This window comes from Vombatus ursinus, unplaced genomic scaffold (assembly GCF_900497805.2).
Source record: "Vombatus ursinus unplaced genomic scaffold, bare-nosed wombat genome assembly UNPS02006779.1, whole genome shotgun sequence".
In the NCBI taxonomy this organism is placed as follows: Eukaryota; Metazoa; Chordata; class Mammalia; order Diprotodontia; family Vombatidae; genus Vombatus; species Vombatus ursinus.
The window spans coordinates 3,788,782-3,802,715 of NW_020946557.1; the positions used below are offsets into that span (position 1 = coordinate 3,788,782).

The 13,934-nt window shown below is 36.0% G+C and overlaps 1 protein-coding gene across 1 annotated transcript in view; it reads right to left on the bottom strand.

The window, feature by feature from the left end:
* Positions 1 to 13,934, bottom strand: part of HDAC2 (histone deacetylase 2) — a 56,133-nt gene that overhangs the window by 34,988 nt on the left and 7,211 nt on the right. Inside the window, exons 2-3 of the mRNA XM_027848659.1 lie at positions 4,158 to 4,270; positions 84 to 201 (exon numbers count right to left, since the gene is read on the bottom strand). Coding sequence (XP_027704460.1) covers positions 84 to 201; positions 4,158 to 4,270 — 231 coding nt within the window. The remainder of the gene's footprint in view (positions 1 to 83; positions 202 to 4,157; positions 4,271 to 13,934) is intronic.

Here is a 13,934-nt window from a genome sequence, read left to right on the forward strand (position 1 = left end):
ATACATATATAAAGTCTCTATAAAAATAGTCAGAGGAATTTTATGAAATAATATTAACATCTACTTTTAACATCCAAACTCACATCTTTGCATCTGCTTGCTATACTCAGACATGTTATCTGGTCTTATTGAGCGCAGAAATTTGATGTATTCATCACTGTGATACTTGGTCATTTCTTCAGCTGTAGCTTTGTGGGGCCTCTGTAGGAAAAGAATGAGAATTTTAGGATTTTATCTAATTATTTTAAAATAAATTCACTGACAAGGGATGTTTAAACATTCCCATTTGTTGCCATCACTGAAAAAAAAATCTGTCTGAAAAAAAAATTACCCTATTCCAGAAAGAACAATCCAAAATATTCCCAACTACAAGCTTTTATCATGCTGTCTCCCTCCCTGGAATGCCTTTCTCCTCTGTCTGTCTAAAATCCCACTCCATCCTCAAGCTGGGAATAGAGACCTTGTTCTGGCCTTAATGCCTTCCTTCTACCATACATCCCTCTTTATCATGTGTGTTTCAGAATGGGAAGATTTTTGAGGAACTTCACTGAGGTCAAATCATTCAATTTTGTGTCAGATGATAAGAGGATCGGGGAAAGAAAACTGCCCTTGAAACACAGCACCCTAGATACTACTGAGTAATTACAATGAAAGAATAGGATCTGAGACACTCACAAAGTCAAAGGAGACAAAATCTAAGAAAGGAGCCAGTAGTAATAAACACTAATCAACAAACAATTATTAAAAGTCTACAATATGCCAGGCAATGTGCTAGGTGCTGGGGTTGCAAAGAAAAAAGCAGAACTGCTGTAAACTGATAATCTCAAACATGTATACACAAAAGTCCAAAGTTTAAGTAATAAGATGTAAGAGGAAGTAGATGTCCTAAAGCAAGAAGGAAATAAACTTGAACCTCATGGGTATCTGACTGAAATTTGGTAAGATAAAATGCCTGGAATGTACTCTGGATGGATTATGCCTTAATAAAAAGTTATGGCATAGTTATTTAAAAGGAAAGGAAAGGAGACAATGTTAGTGTTGTATATAAAAAAAATTATACTTATGTGAGGAAATCTACAAATCTGGAAACAGGGTAGGGAAAGTATGGCAGAGAGCATTTAGCTGAAGAACAATGGATTGAGAAACCAAAGTAAATTTATCATTAAAGAATACTACAGAACACGGGGATGGAAAGAGGAAATAAATGAAAATTTCAACAAAATAGAAAATAACTCTGATATAAGAGACATGATACAGTGGTGACTGAAGACTTGAATTATGCAGACATTTGCTAGAGCTCTTTGTGCCAAAAAGCACAGCTAGTCATTTTTTTGATGTGCCTTAATGATGATTTTGTCATTCAAAAAGTAGAGGAAACAAGAAGGGGAAATTAAATTCTGGAGATGATTGAACAGAGGAACTGGGTGTTAGAGTAGAATTGATGGGAACCCCTGTAGGGAAGTGACCACTTCCTCCTAGTAGTATGTGTGATGCAGGAGAGGAACATTAGGCATAGTCTGGCATGCACCTTATATGTTAGGAAAGCAGATTTTCAAAGGGTTAATGGCTTTGAAGGATAGGTTCCAGAACCCATGGACCAAAATTACAGAAGGGAAGTCAGCTCAGGAGGATCAAGAAACACTTAAGAATGAAATTCCTGAAAATAAACAAAGGGAAACAATTCTAATGAGAAGGAAAAATAGGAGCTATAAAGAGAACAATGCAAATGACCACGGAACTCACTAACTAAATGACAAGTTATAAAAAGATATGTCTAGAAGATCACAGCAAAGCCAGGTAATATTAGTATAGTACAGTCTAATGACAATAGAGAAAAGGCAGAGATGCTCAGTTCTTTTCCATGTCTGTTATCTCTGTTAAAGAAATGATCTCAGGGGCAGCTAGATAGAGCACTGGCCCTGGAGTCAGGAAGACCTGAGTTCAAATCAGGTCTCAGACCAGATACTTGACACTTACTAGCTGTGTGACCCTAGGCAAGTCACTTAACCCCAGCTGCCTAGGCCACCTGCTCCCCCCCCCCCAAAAAAGAAGTGATCTCTACAATATAAATATTTGAACAAAAATGTCTAATGGGGAGTTGATACCCAAAGTAAGTAAAGGAACACCCAGTTAAGTATCCATGGCTAAATTCAAGTTACCTGGCTCAGATGAACTAACTTCATGCTCTGGCACTAAAAGAGCTGGAAGGTTGGATGACTGAGCCACTGTCAACAGTATCTGAAAGAAAGGAAGGCTGCAGGAGGACCTGAAAAGACTGGAGAAGGGTAATATTCTGATTTTCAAAAGAGAATGATTTATACACTATAGACCAGAGAGCTTACCTTTGATAACTAGGAAAATTCTAGAACAGAGCATTAAAGAGATGATTGGTAGCCACCTAGGAAATAAAGTGGTTTTTACTAAGACCCAGCATAGCATCATCCAGAATGGGTCATGCCAAAATAGCTGCGTTTGCTTTTCTGACAGAATTACTCAACTGGTGGAGCCGAGGACATAGTAAGAGTTTACATAGATTTTAGTAAAGCACTTGATAAAGCAGCTCATACTATTCTTCTGTGCACTAGAGGGCAATACAATTAGATTCAGAATCAGTTAAATGATTGGATTCATAGAGCGGTCATTAACGTATTAGTCAACTTGGAAATCTCTAGTCAAGTGTCCCAGGGACCTGTGCTTAGCCCTGCCCTATCTGGTATTTTTGTCTTGGGATAAAGATATAGATGACATCTTATCAATTTGCAAATGACACAAAGATGAGGAAGAATAGCTAACAATGAAGGACATTCAGTATCTTAAAAGAAAACAACTCTTGATTGGCTGGATAGAGCACTGGGCTGAATCTAAAAAGATGAAATTCAGTATTGATGTAAAGTTTTACATTTAGGTTCAAGAAATCAACTTCACAGATACAAAATGGGGGAAGCATGGTTTAGTGAAGTGAAAACTCCACAAGTGAACAGTGGGATATAGCAATCAAAACAGCTAATGCAATCCTGGGCTACATTAAGAAGGGCAAATATTCCAGGAAGGAAATGATGGTTCCTCTATACTCTTCCCTGATCAGACCACATATGGAATAGTTTAGGAAGGATAATGATAAAATAGAGACTGTCCAAAGTTGCTCTACCAGAATAGTAAAGAGTCTTGGGTTAGGTGTCATAAGAGCATCACTTAAAGGAAATGGGGATGTTTAACATTAAGTGAGGACTGAGGCAGAACATAATATATGTCTTCAAGTATTTGAAGAGCTATCACATAAAACAAGGATTAGACTTGCTCCATTTGGCTCCAGTGGGTAGGACCAGCAATAACAACAAGGTTTGTAAAAAGGTAAATTTAAGCTTGATATTAGGAAAAATTTCTAACAGACTATCCAAAAAGTGGAATATGGTGGGTATTCTCTCAGTGGAGGTCCTCAAGCAGAGGACAGATATTAGCAGTTGGATATATTGTACTGGGGATTAATGTACACACCAGACTAGATGCTTGCCGAGGTCCCTTCCGACTTTAATGGTCTGTGTGGGTTTTGACACGGTAACATCAGGGTGGAAAAGAAAAGACTGCTCAAGGATCTAAGGTCATGTGGCACAGTGGAGCCTGGGATCCAGTCACTTCATACCACCACTTAACTTGGGCACATCACTTTCTTTCTCTGAACCTTAATTTACTAACCTGTAAAAAAATAAAGGCCTAGGTAGAAATGTGATGGACCTTCTAACTCAAATGTTGTGGTTTTGGCTTGTCTTCCTAATTAGGCAATGTGTTACAGCAGAGTAGAGACTCTCGCATCTTTTGTATTTTCCTCAGCATTCTGTGCAAGAACATGAATAGAGCAGCTGGTACTTGACAAACCTGCTTGATGTTTTTTGCATAATTTTTATTCCTTTCTACTGTTACATTTTATTAAGTAATTGAGTTAATGGATTGCTATTAAAATGTGATTCTTTAAATATGAGGGACCAGACTATTTAAGGCCCAGAGGTTCCAAGAAGGCTGATAAAGAGGAAAAAAGACACTGATGATATTTTTCTCTCACTCACCACTGTTATCACTAATTTTGTCAAAACTGTGCTCATTTCAAAGTAGTTCAATTAAGTTTTCAATTATGAATGTTCTTGTGAAAAGGTGATACTTACATATATTTCCATTTTTCTATACAAGCCATAATTTAGCAGCAGGTTATGGGTCATGCGGATCCTATGAGGTTTCATAGGATGACCCTGTCCATAATAATAATTTCCAATATCACCTGAAATAAGAAGAAATAAGTACAATCAATAATGCCAATAAAAGTTTATAGTTTACATAGAAGCATTTTAAAGGATGTCACTATATAGGCCTATCCTACATAATAATGCCCTGATTTACATCATTTCACAGAATTATTGTCAATTAAACAAGCCACACTGAAGAATAGAAAGTATCCTAGGCTCAGTCTCAACTCTTTTGCTAAATCACTCTGTGACACCTATATTGACCTCTAATATGTTTGTATGTAACACGATAGTATTAAATTAATCTCTTAAGTCCCTTCTAGTTTGAAGAAAATCTAAGACTTTCATGAAATGTTATCATAATAAAGTCACTGGAAAATAAACCATTTTGAATTCAACAGTTTATAGATGAGTGTGGTAGTTTCAGGCTATACCAGGACAATTTTCACTAACAAGATCAAATATCTTAAATATTAATATTTTAATTATTTAAATAATTGTTTGACTGAACTAATCTAGTTATCTTAACACCTTGTGGAGATTTTCCTTACAACAAGAGTACACTTAGTTACTTTAACAAAGCAAATATGTATTTTTCAGTTTTCAGCCAGGTGAACAAGAGAAACAAAAATTATATTAAAAACTATTCTTGCTCTTTATGTTCTTGGTAAATCTGACAGGGAAAGATTAACATGCTTTTCTGATTTTTCAGCTTTCTTATTAAGATGAATAAATACACAGGAAGAAATTGTTCCTACTGCTATGTTAAAAGGAGTATCTGATAAACTTTTTAAAAAGCTGAAAAATAAGTAATTAAAAAAATATCTCTGGTAAATCCAGTTGCTCAATGTGACTGCAATGAGTCACACATATATGTATACATTTTAAAATTTTATCAGAGGAAAGGTGGTAGAATCAAGATGGCAGAGTAAGAGTCAGCATTTTTGCACAGCTCACCCAACACACATCTCCTCTACAGCAAGCTAGAAAATATGCCAAACTGATTGGGGAAGCCAAGAAAAAGCAACAGTGAGTCATTTCTCCAACCCAGAGAAGCTCAGGAAGTTAGAGAGGTCTGTGGACATTGGGTTGGGGGCTGGCCAGGAACAGCAAAGGAGGCAGCAGCAACAGTAGTGGGGAGCATTCTAGCACTCAAGGGCTGTAAAAGGGCAGAGACTGAACACTAGCACTAGAAAACAGGGGCAGAAGGAAATCCCAGGGATCCCTGAACAAGTGTTGAGATCAGGAACAGGTGCCAGCTGGCAGCTCTGTTGCCCATTACCCAGGTTCAGGTTACAGTTCCAGGGCAGAGAGGAATAGTTGTGAACAAGAGAGGCTCTGACTGTGTACAGAGCAAGGAACAAGTTCCAGAACCAGAGCTGTGGGACTCTGAGCCTAAGAGCAGAGGGGAGACTCAGCTCTGGCCTTTAGCCCCCCATACAACCCTGCAGTGGAAAAACCTGAGCAGGAAAACAAGACCACAATGGAGCCAGAAGTTCAGTTGCTCTGAACCTGCAGATGCTCCTAGCAAGCTAACAGTGACTGACTCTAGCAGCAGTCTTACTGAAACTCAACTACATATAAGCCAACAGACCTAAACCTGGGTCAGCAACTTGCAGAACTCAGGCCAGGAGGGCAGTGAACACACTTCTCTGCAGATCATATCACCTTTGAATAACCAAAACCCTGCAGACCCCTAGGCTGAGCTATGAAAACAGCAGAAGGACATAAGAAGACAAAGGCTCAGAAAAGACATCCCCCACACCCCCAGAAGTAAACAGAGCCCAACAGTAACATAAAGTGCAAAGTAAGCTGGAAAAATGAGCAAATCAAAGAACAGATGGACTACCATAAAGAGCTACTAAGGTGACACGGAAGCTCAAGACATTAACACAGAAGAAGACAATGATCTGAAAAGATCTACAAGCAGAGCCTCAATGAAAAATGCAGATTAGACACAAGCCCAACAAGAATTCTTACAAGAGGTTTTTAAAAAGATGCTTTAAAAGAGCAAAATAAACAAATAAATAAATAAAATACTAGCAAGGAGATTACAGCAAAAATATCACAAAGATCATATACTATGACCAGGGTGGATTTATACTAGAAATGAAGAGTTGGTTTGATACTAGAAAAACTATAAGCATAATCAACTACATTAATAACATAAACAACAAAAATCATATTATTTCAATATATGGAGAAAAACCCTGTCAAAATACAATACTCATTCCTGTTAAAACTCTAAAAAAATAAGCATAAAAGGAGCTTCGCTTTAAATGATATATGTCACCTGTCTAAAATCAAGAGCAAGCATTACTGGTCAAGGGGATAAGCTAGAAGCCTTTCCAAGAAAAGCAGGGGTGAAGCAAGAATTGCATTATCAAAAAGCTAGCCATAGCAATAAGACAATAAAAAGAAATTAAAGAAGTATAGGCACTAAGGAAACAAAACTATCACTCTTGGCAGATGATATGATAGCTTACCTACAGAACCCTAATGTCAACTAAAAAGCTAATTAGAACAACTAACAACTTCAGCAAACTTGCATGATAGAAAATAAACCCACATAAATCACCAGCATTTCTGTATATTACCAACAAAATCCAGCAAAAAGAGAGAGAGAAATTCCATTTAAAATAACTACAGACAGTATAAAATACTTGGGAGTCTACTTCCCAATGCACATACAGGAGCTAAATGAACAAAATTACAAAATACTTTTCACACAAATAAAGACAGATCTAAATAACTAGAGAAGTATTGTTCATGAGTAGGCTGAGCCAATATAATAAAATAACAATACTAATTTAATTTGCTTATTAAGTACCATACTAATTAAACTACCAAAAAATTATTTTATAGAGCTAGAAGAAAAATAACAAAACTTACCTGGAGAATCAAAAGATCAAGAATATCAAAGGAATTAATAAAAAAAAATTGGAAGGGGACCTCATAGTATCAGAATTCAAATTAACTACAAAGATGTAATCATCAAAACAATTTGTTACTGAATAAGAAATAGAGAGGCTGATCAATGGAACAGATTAGGTATATCAGACACAGAAGCAAATGAACACAGTAATCTAGTGATTGATATACCCAAAGATCCCAGCTACTTGGGCAAGAAATTATTATCTGACAAACCTATAGGAACACTGTAAAGTAGTCTGGTAGAAACAAGGCACTGACCAACATCTCACACTTTATACCAAGATAAGCTCAAAAGGAGTGCATGGTTTAGCTATAAAGGATAAATAAATTAGTGAAGCAAGGAAAAAATTACCTATCAGACCAATGAAGAATGGGAGGGTTTATGACCAAACAAGGGATAATGAGGTTCATGAGAGATAAAATAAAAAATCTTGATTAATAAGAAATTCAAAAGTTTTTGCACAAACAAAACCAAAGCAGCTAAAATGAGAAGAAAAGCAATAAACTGGGGAGGGAGGGAGGGATGACCTCTTCAGCAAGTTTTTCTGATAAAGATCTCATTTCTAATACATATAGGGAACTGGGTCAAATTGATGATAAGAATAAGAGACATTCCTCAACTGATAAATGGACAAAGGATATGAATAGGCAGTTTTCAGAGGAAGACATATAAGCTATCAATTGCCAAATGAAAAAATGCTCTAAATTATTAATAAACAGAGAAACGCAAATTAAAATGATTCAGGTACCATTTCATACACATCAGACTGATTAAGATGATAAAAAAGGAAAATGATAAATGCTGAAGGGGATGTAGAACAAAAACACTGATGCACTGTTAGTGGAACTATGAAGTAGTACCATCATTTTAAAAAACAATTTGGAACTATGACCAAGAGGCTATTAAGTAGTGTATTAACTTTGGATGTAGCAATGCTGCTACTAGGGCTATACCCTAAAGAGATTCCTGTTCCCTATTTCTCATCCCCCGACTAAAAGAAGAAAAATCCCATATGTACAAAAAATACTTACAGCACCTCTTTTAGTGGTGACAAAGAACTAGAAACTGAGGCGATAATCATCAATTGGGGAATGGCTTAATAAGTTATACAGTATGTGAATGTTATGGAACACTATTATGCTCTAAGAAATGAAGGGAATGGTGTCAGAAACACCTGGACAGACCTGTAGGAACTCATGCAAAATGAAGCAAGCAGAACCAAGAGAACAATTTACACAGTAATAGCAATATTGTAAAGATAATCAACTGTGAAAGACTTAGTAACTCTGATCAACACAACGACCCACCACAATTTGATATGATTCATGATGAAATATGCTACACTTGAATAACTCATCTATAGTCCTGAAAGTTATAACTGATTATTCTGGAAGGATACTGCTTAATGTCCATGTCTCAGTCAAGTGGATGAGGGTGTCCATGAATCAGAAAACAGGTCCATTCATACAGTCTTTTGCTTGATGAGACCAATTTATAAAATTTTTTTTAAAGTGAACATTATATGAAGTCTGTATCCCAAAGAGATCCAAGAAAAAGAAAAAACAGCCTATACAAAAATATTTATAGCAGCTCTTTTTTGTAGTGGCAAAAGAATTAGAAACTGAAAGGATGTCTATCAATTGGGAAATGGCTGAAAATGTTGTGGCTTATCCCTGTGATTGGAAACTACTGTGCTAGATAAGAAATGACTAGGGGGATGGTTCAGAAAAACCTGGAAAAACCTATATGAACTGATGCAAACTGAAGTTAGCAGAACCAGGAGATTAGTGTACACAGTAACAACAATATTGTAATGACCATCAAGTGTGAAAGACTTGTGTCCGACTCCTCTTCATGACCCCATCTGGGTTTTCTTGGCAAAGATATTGGAGTAGTTTGCTGTTTCCTTTTCCAGCTCATTTTATAGAAGAGGAAACTGAGGCAACAAGGTTAAGTAACTTGCCCAGGGTCACACAGCTAGTAAGTGTCTAAGGCCACATTTGAACTCAGGTCTTCCTGACTCTACGCCCGGAGCTCTATCCCCTGTACCACCCAGCTGCCTTATACTATTCTGATCAATATGATGATCCAAGACAATGTGGAAGGACTCCTGATGAAAACTGCTATCCACCTCCAGAGAGAGTACTGATGAGCTACAAGTGTATATTGAAGTTCTTTTTTTTTTTTTAATTTTTCTTGCCTTTTTTGGGTGACACGGCTATACAATATAGAAATGTTTTGCATGATTTCACATGTGTAATGGCTAATCATATTGCTTACCTTCTCAGTGGGTGGGGGAAAGATTATCGCTCAACAGAATTTGGAACTCAAAATTTTTTAAATGTTAAAAATAAATGAAAAATAAATGAAATATAATATATAGAAGTCGCCAAATATTCACACCCAATCATGTGACATATTTGAGATTAAATCAAAGTTTACTCATTTTAGATTGTTAAATTTTTAACCAGAAAATCAATACTATTTTTAAACAGTCATTTTTTATTTATCATATTACATTTTACAAATTCAATCTACTCAAACATTTTTATAATGAATGGCAACAATGAATAATGATTGTAGTTCATTTAACTTTTCCAATTCAGTGAGAAACTTAACATTTCATGAAGCTATTTTTGTTCATCTTTTAAGCATATATTCTTTGCTTCTTATACCATCATATCAGAGGCACTAATAGTGGATATTTTTTCTTTTGGTCAGGACTTGTATTTTCATTGGTTTGGGGGACTCTTGGTATAAGAAAACACCTTCTACCAATGGAAATCAATAACTATTTTGCATCTTACAGGCTCAAGAGACTTTAGGTGACCTGCCCAGGTCATGCCTCTGTGATTTGTCACAATTTTTGTCAGCAGGACTTATATCCAGTCTTCCTGATTCTAAAGTTATCTGTCATGCTGCCTTTGTATTTTAATTACTTATCATATGATGCACATTTCATAGAAATGTGCTACTGTTTTAATAATTTTATAACTACTAACCTTTCTTGTTTTTAGTAGTGTCTGGGCTACCTACTCCTTTCAAATTATTAAGTAAATGAATAAAAAGTTACTTCTTAATGTGAAACGAAGAAGTCATACAAATAAACCGTTCAAGATTTTGTTGTATATGTATGTGATTTTGTTATAAGTTGTTGAACTATTCTCAATGGATTGCAGCTTTATGATTCAATAGTATATTTAGTTACTGAATGCTTTTTGAGAGTCATCTATCCATCTTCAGCATAGAAGCCTTTCAAAATGTCTTAGTTATAAAATATTTTCATGAAAATTCTGGGAATAAAGGTTTTTTTGTTTCTCTGCCATGGTCATCAAAATGATTCTTGAAGACAACTACCCATTTTTAAAAATGCAGTGATATTTCCAAAATTAATAATAATAAACATTTATATATAGCACCTTAAGGTCTGCAAAGTCATTAACACATTATGTGATATTAAGTATTCATAGTTAACTGAAAACTTCTAGTTTCAGCCAACTTTTGAGATAACGCATCTTGAGTTTATTAGCACTTGCTTTTTTCTCTTTTTCTAGCTTTGAAACTCTCTTCTGAAAATGATTAAAAACGATTAAAGGTTAGCAACGTCTATTTTCCAGGTGCCACCAACAGGGACCGGCAAGTCTATAGGTTACTGTTTATGAATGCAAAGGTACCATCTATGAAAATATAATAACTCTGTTCATCTCTGTATTAGCCACAATTCAAAAAATTATCTAGAGATCTGTTATGATTGTACTTTAAGCAGCAAAGTGGTATTTATAAAGGCAAATATTCAGTGAATCCTGAAATAGTTCAATCAAACAGTAACCTTACTCTATAAGTGAAGAGGATATAGCTGGAATGCTATTAAACAATGTATCCACATAATTGTCACGGAGCAACAAGTTAGAGCTAACCCCACTATCAAACTGGTTCCAAATACGAACATTTAGAGAATGGGTAAGCAACTTCCAGGCCTCAGGGACATATGATCTCTAAGTTTCCATTCAGTGGGGCACTGCCAGTCATCTTGACTTTTGTCCTGCCACAGGACTTGGATGACTCAGAGGGGCTGACAAATTTGCTTCACTTAAATCCAATTCACTCACAAGTCAAGACATCATCTGTGCTATCATTGGTCTGCTTCGAAATGAAAGATGAATGACAGTTTTGAAATTTTATGATTACGTATTGGTTGTTCCTTGTATTTTCACATTTCCAAAACCTCTACTATTAACACCTAAGGTCCATGACAACAGAAGTATACAATAACAAAATATCTACAAACACTAATTTGAGGTATTTCCTTAATTCCTTATTCAACAAATATTTATTATGCAAACACTATGTACAAGGTATTATGCAACACACTGGATGGAGAACTTAATTTTCCATTAAAAGAAAATATCACAAGATTATTAGTGATCAAATTATAGAGGGATTCCCTCAAGACGCTGTCACCTTCCACTTAAAACTGCCTAAAAGATTTAAAAGGTTAAAGATGCAAAAGGAATAAGTTATTCTTACTTGTTCTTAATCTTTCAAAAACCACTTTTCCTCCCTTTGGTGGTATGACAATTTTTATTGCTTTTTGAGGACAACGGAAAGAGAAATGGTTAAGGTATTTGCAGGTGAGGAGAGGAGACAAAGATATCTCAAAATTCTACTGCCTTGCTAGATTAACTTTAAATTTTGAAGTGCTATGAAGTCCCCTCTCCTCCCACCATCCCCCCAAAAAAATTTGGTGAGGAAATACGAACTCAAGTAACAGAAAAAATTTCCCTCAAAATTAACATTGTGAAAAAAAACTATTAACCACAGGCTATCAGTTAGACAAGATATTAGAGCCCATCTAATTCAACTCACAAAAAAATCCCCCAAACAAGACTGACAAATGGTCTTCTAGACTATGCTTAAAAATGTTCTCCATATTCAGACATCTTTAATTGCTAAGAAAGAATGTAAAGCACTATAAAAATACAAAATATTTAGCATTTACCAGTTAGAAGAGACCTTAAAGACTACAGTCAAGTCAGTGCCTGAAAAAGACTCCTCACTACAAAATTTCCAACAAATGTTTAATTGCACAGTCCCGGCTGGAAAATGGTCAGTCCATACACTTCATCACTTTTGGAAAGTTTCTCCTTACATGATGTTGTTAAAACTTTTTGCAACTCCCACATACTGGTTCTGGTTCTGCCCTCTAGAGAAAACTTCTATTCTTATAAGATATGCGAAACAGTTCAATTTCTGAGTGTTCAGAAAAGTGATTTGCCTTTTCTATTATTTGACTCTCTACATTATGTCAAAATGATGCCTAAATATGTTTGGAGTTATTTCACTGATTTAATTGGATCCTAAATCAATGAATTCTCTTCCTCATAAGTTCTCCTAGATGTCCAATGGTGGATTACAGGTGACCCTGGATTCTTAAAGGTTATCACAGTTATCTGTTCATGCCTGAGTCCAAGGTAGCAGTTGTCAATCATGAGCCTACTTCAGAGTCATGACCATATAGTTGATCATCAGTTGTTGTTTTAACCACAGCAACTCATAGAGATCCTCTACCCCTTACGTGTGAAAGGTTATGATTTATATTAATTACTGATATAATGGAACTTGCTGATGTGCTCCCATGGTTATTCAAGGCTTCTAAATCTTTGGTAAAGCAGTTGCAGGAATATGTGTCATGGTTAAATTTATTTATGATGAATTTTAAATTATTTTTATTATATGTATTTCCTCATGGAAATACATATAATACAAAAATTAAAAAGGTGGAACTTTAAAAGTTCCATTATGTCACTTATTAGCAACAAATATGTATTAAACACCAGGCTTAAGCACCTGAGATGTAAAGAAAAGCAAAAATGATACCTGACTTCAGGGAACTCACCATCTAAAGGGAAAACAATACATCAATAGCTATATACATACAAAATATATAAGGGATAAATTAGAGGTGACATGGTCATCCTTGTTTTAGTAAGATCACTTTGACAGCTGAGGAGAGAATAAAACACAGTGGGTAAAGACCTGAGGCAGGAAGAAAACTAATGCAATAAATTCCAAGTATGAGACGCGATGAGGGTCTGGACTAGGATGGTGGCAGTATCAAAGTAGAGAAAAAAATACAGATGAGAGAGACTGGGAAAACAGAATCAATAGATTCAGCAACAGACTAGATATGGGTGTGTGTGCCTGTGCTTGTGTGAGAGACAGACAGAGACAGAAAGAAACAGACAGACAGAAAGCTAAAATGAGAGCAAGTCAAGGGTAACATCTAGGTTTTGAGCCTGTGTGACTGGTGGTACCCTCAACGGTAATAGAGAAGGTAGGAGGGGCAGCTAGGTGGCACAGTGGATAGAGCACCGGCCCTGGAGTCAGGAGGACCTGAGTTCAAATCCAGCCTCAGACACATAACACTCACTAGCTGAGTGACTCTGGGCAAGTCACTTAAACCCAACTGCCTCACTTAAAAAAAAAAAAAAAACAGAGAAGGTAGGAAAGTATAAAAGGGGTAAAATTCTGGGAGAAAGACTGGGCATATTGAGTTTAAGACATCTATGGGACATCCAGTTTGAGATGTCCAATTGGTAACTGGTGATGTGAGAATGGAGGTCAAGAGAGAGGTTAGGGCTGGATAAATAGATCTGAGAATCATCAGTATAGAGAAAAGCATCAAATCCATAGGAACTGATGAGACTGACAAGAGAAATAGAGGGAGAAAAGAAGGAGGGCCCAGAAAAGAGTTTTGGGGAATG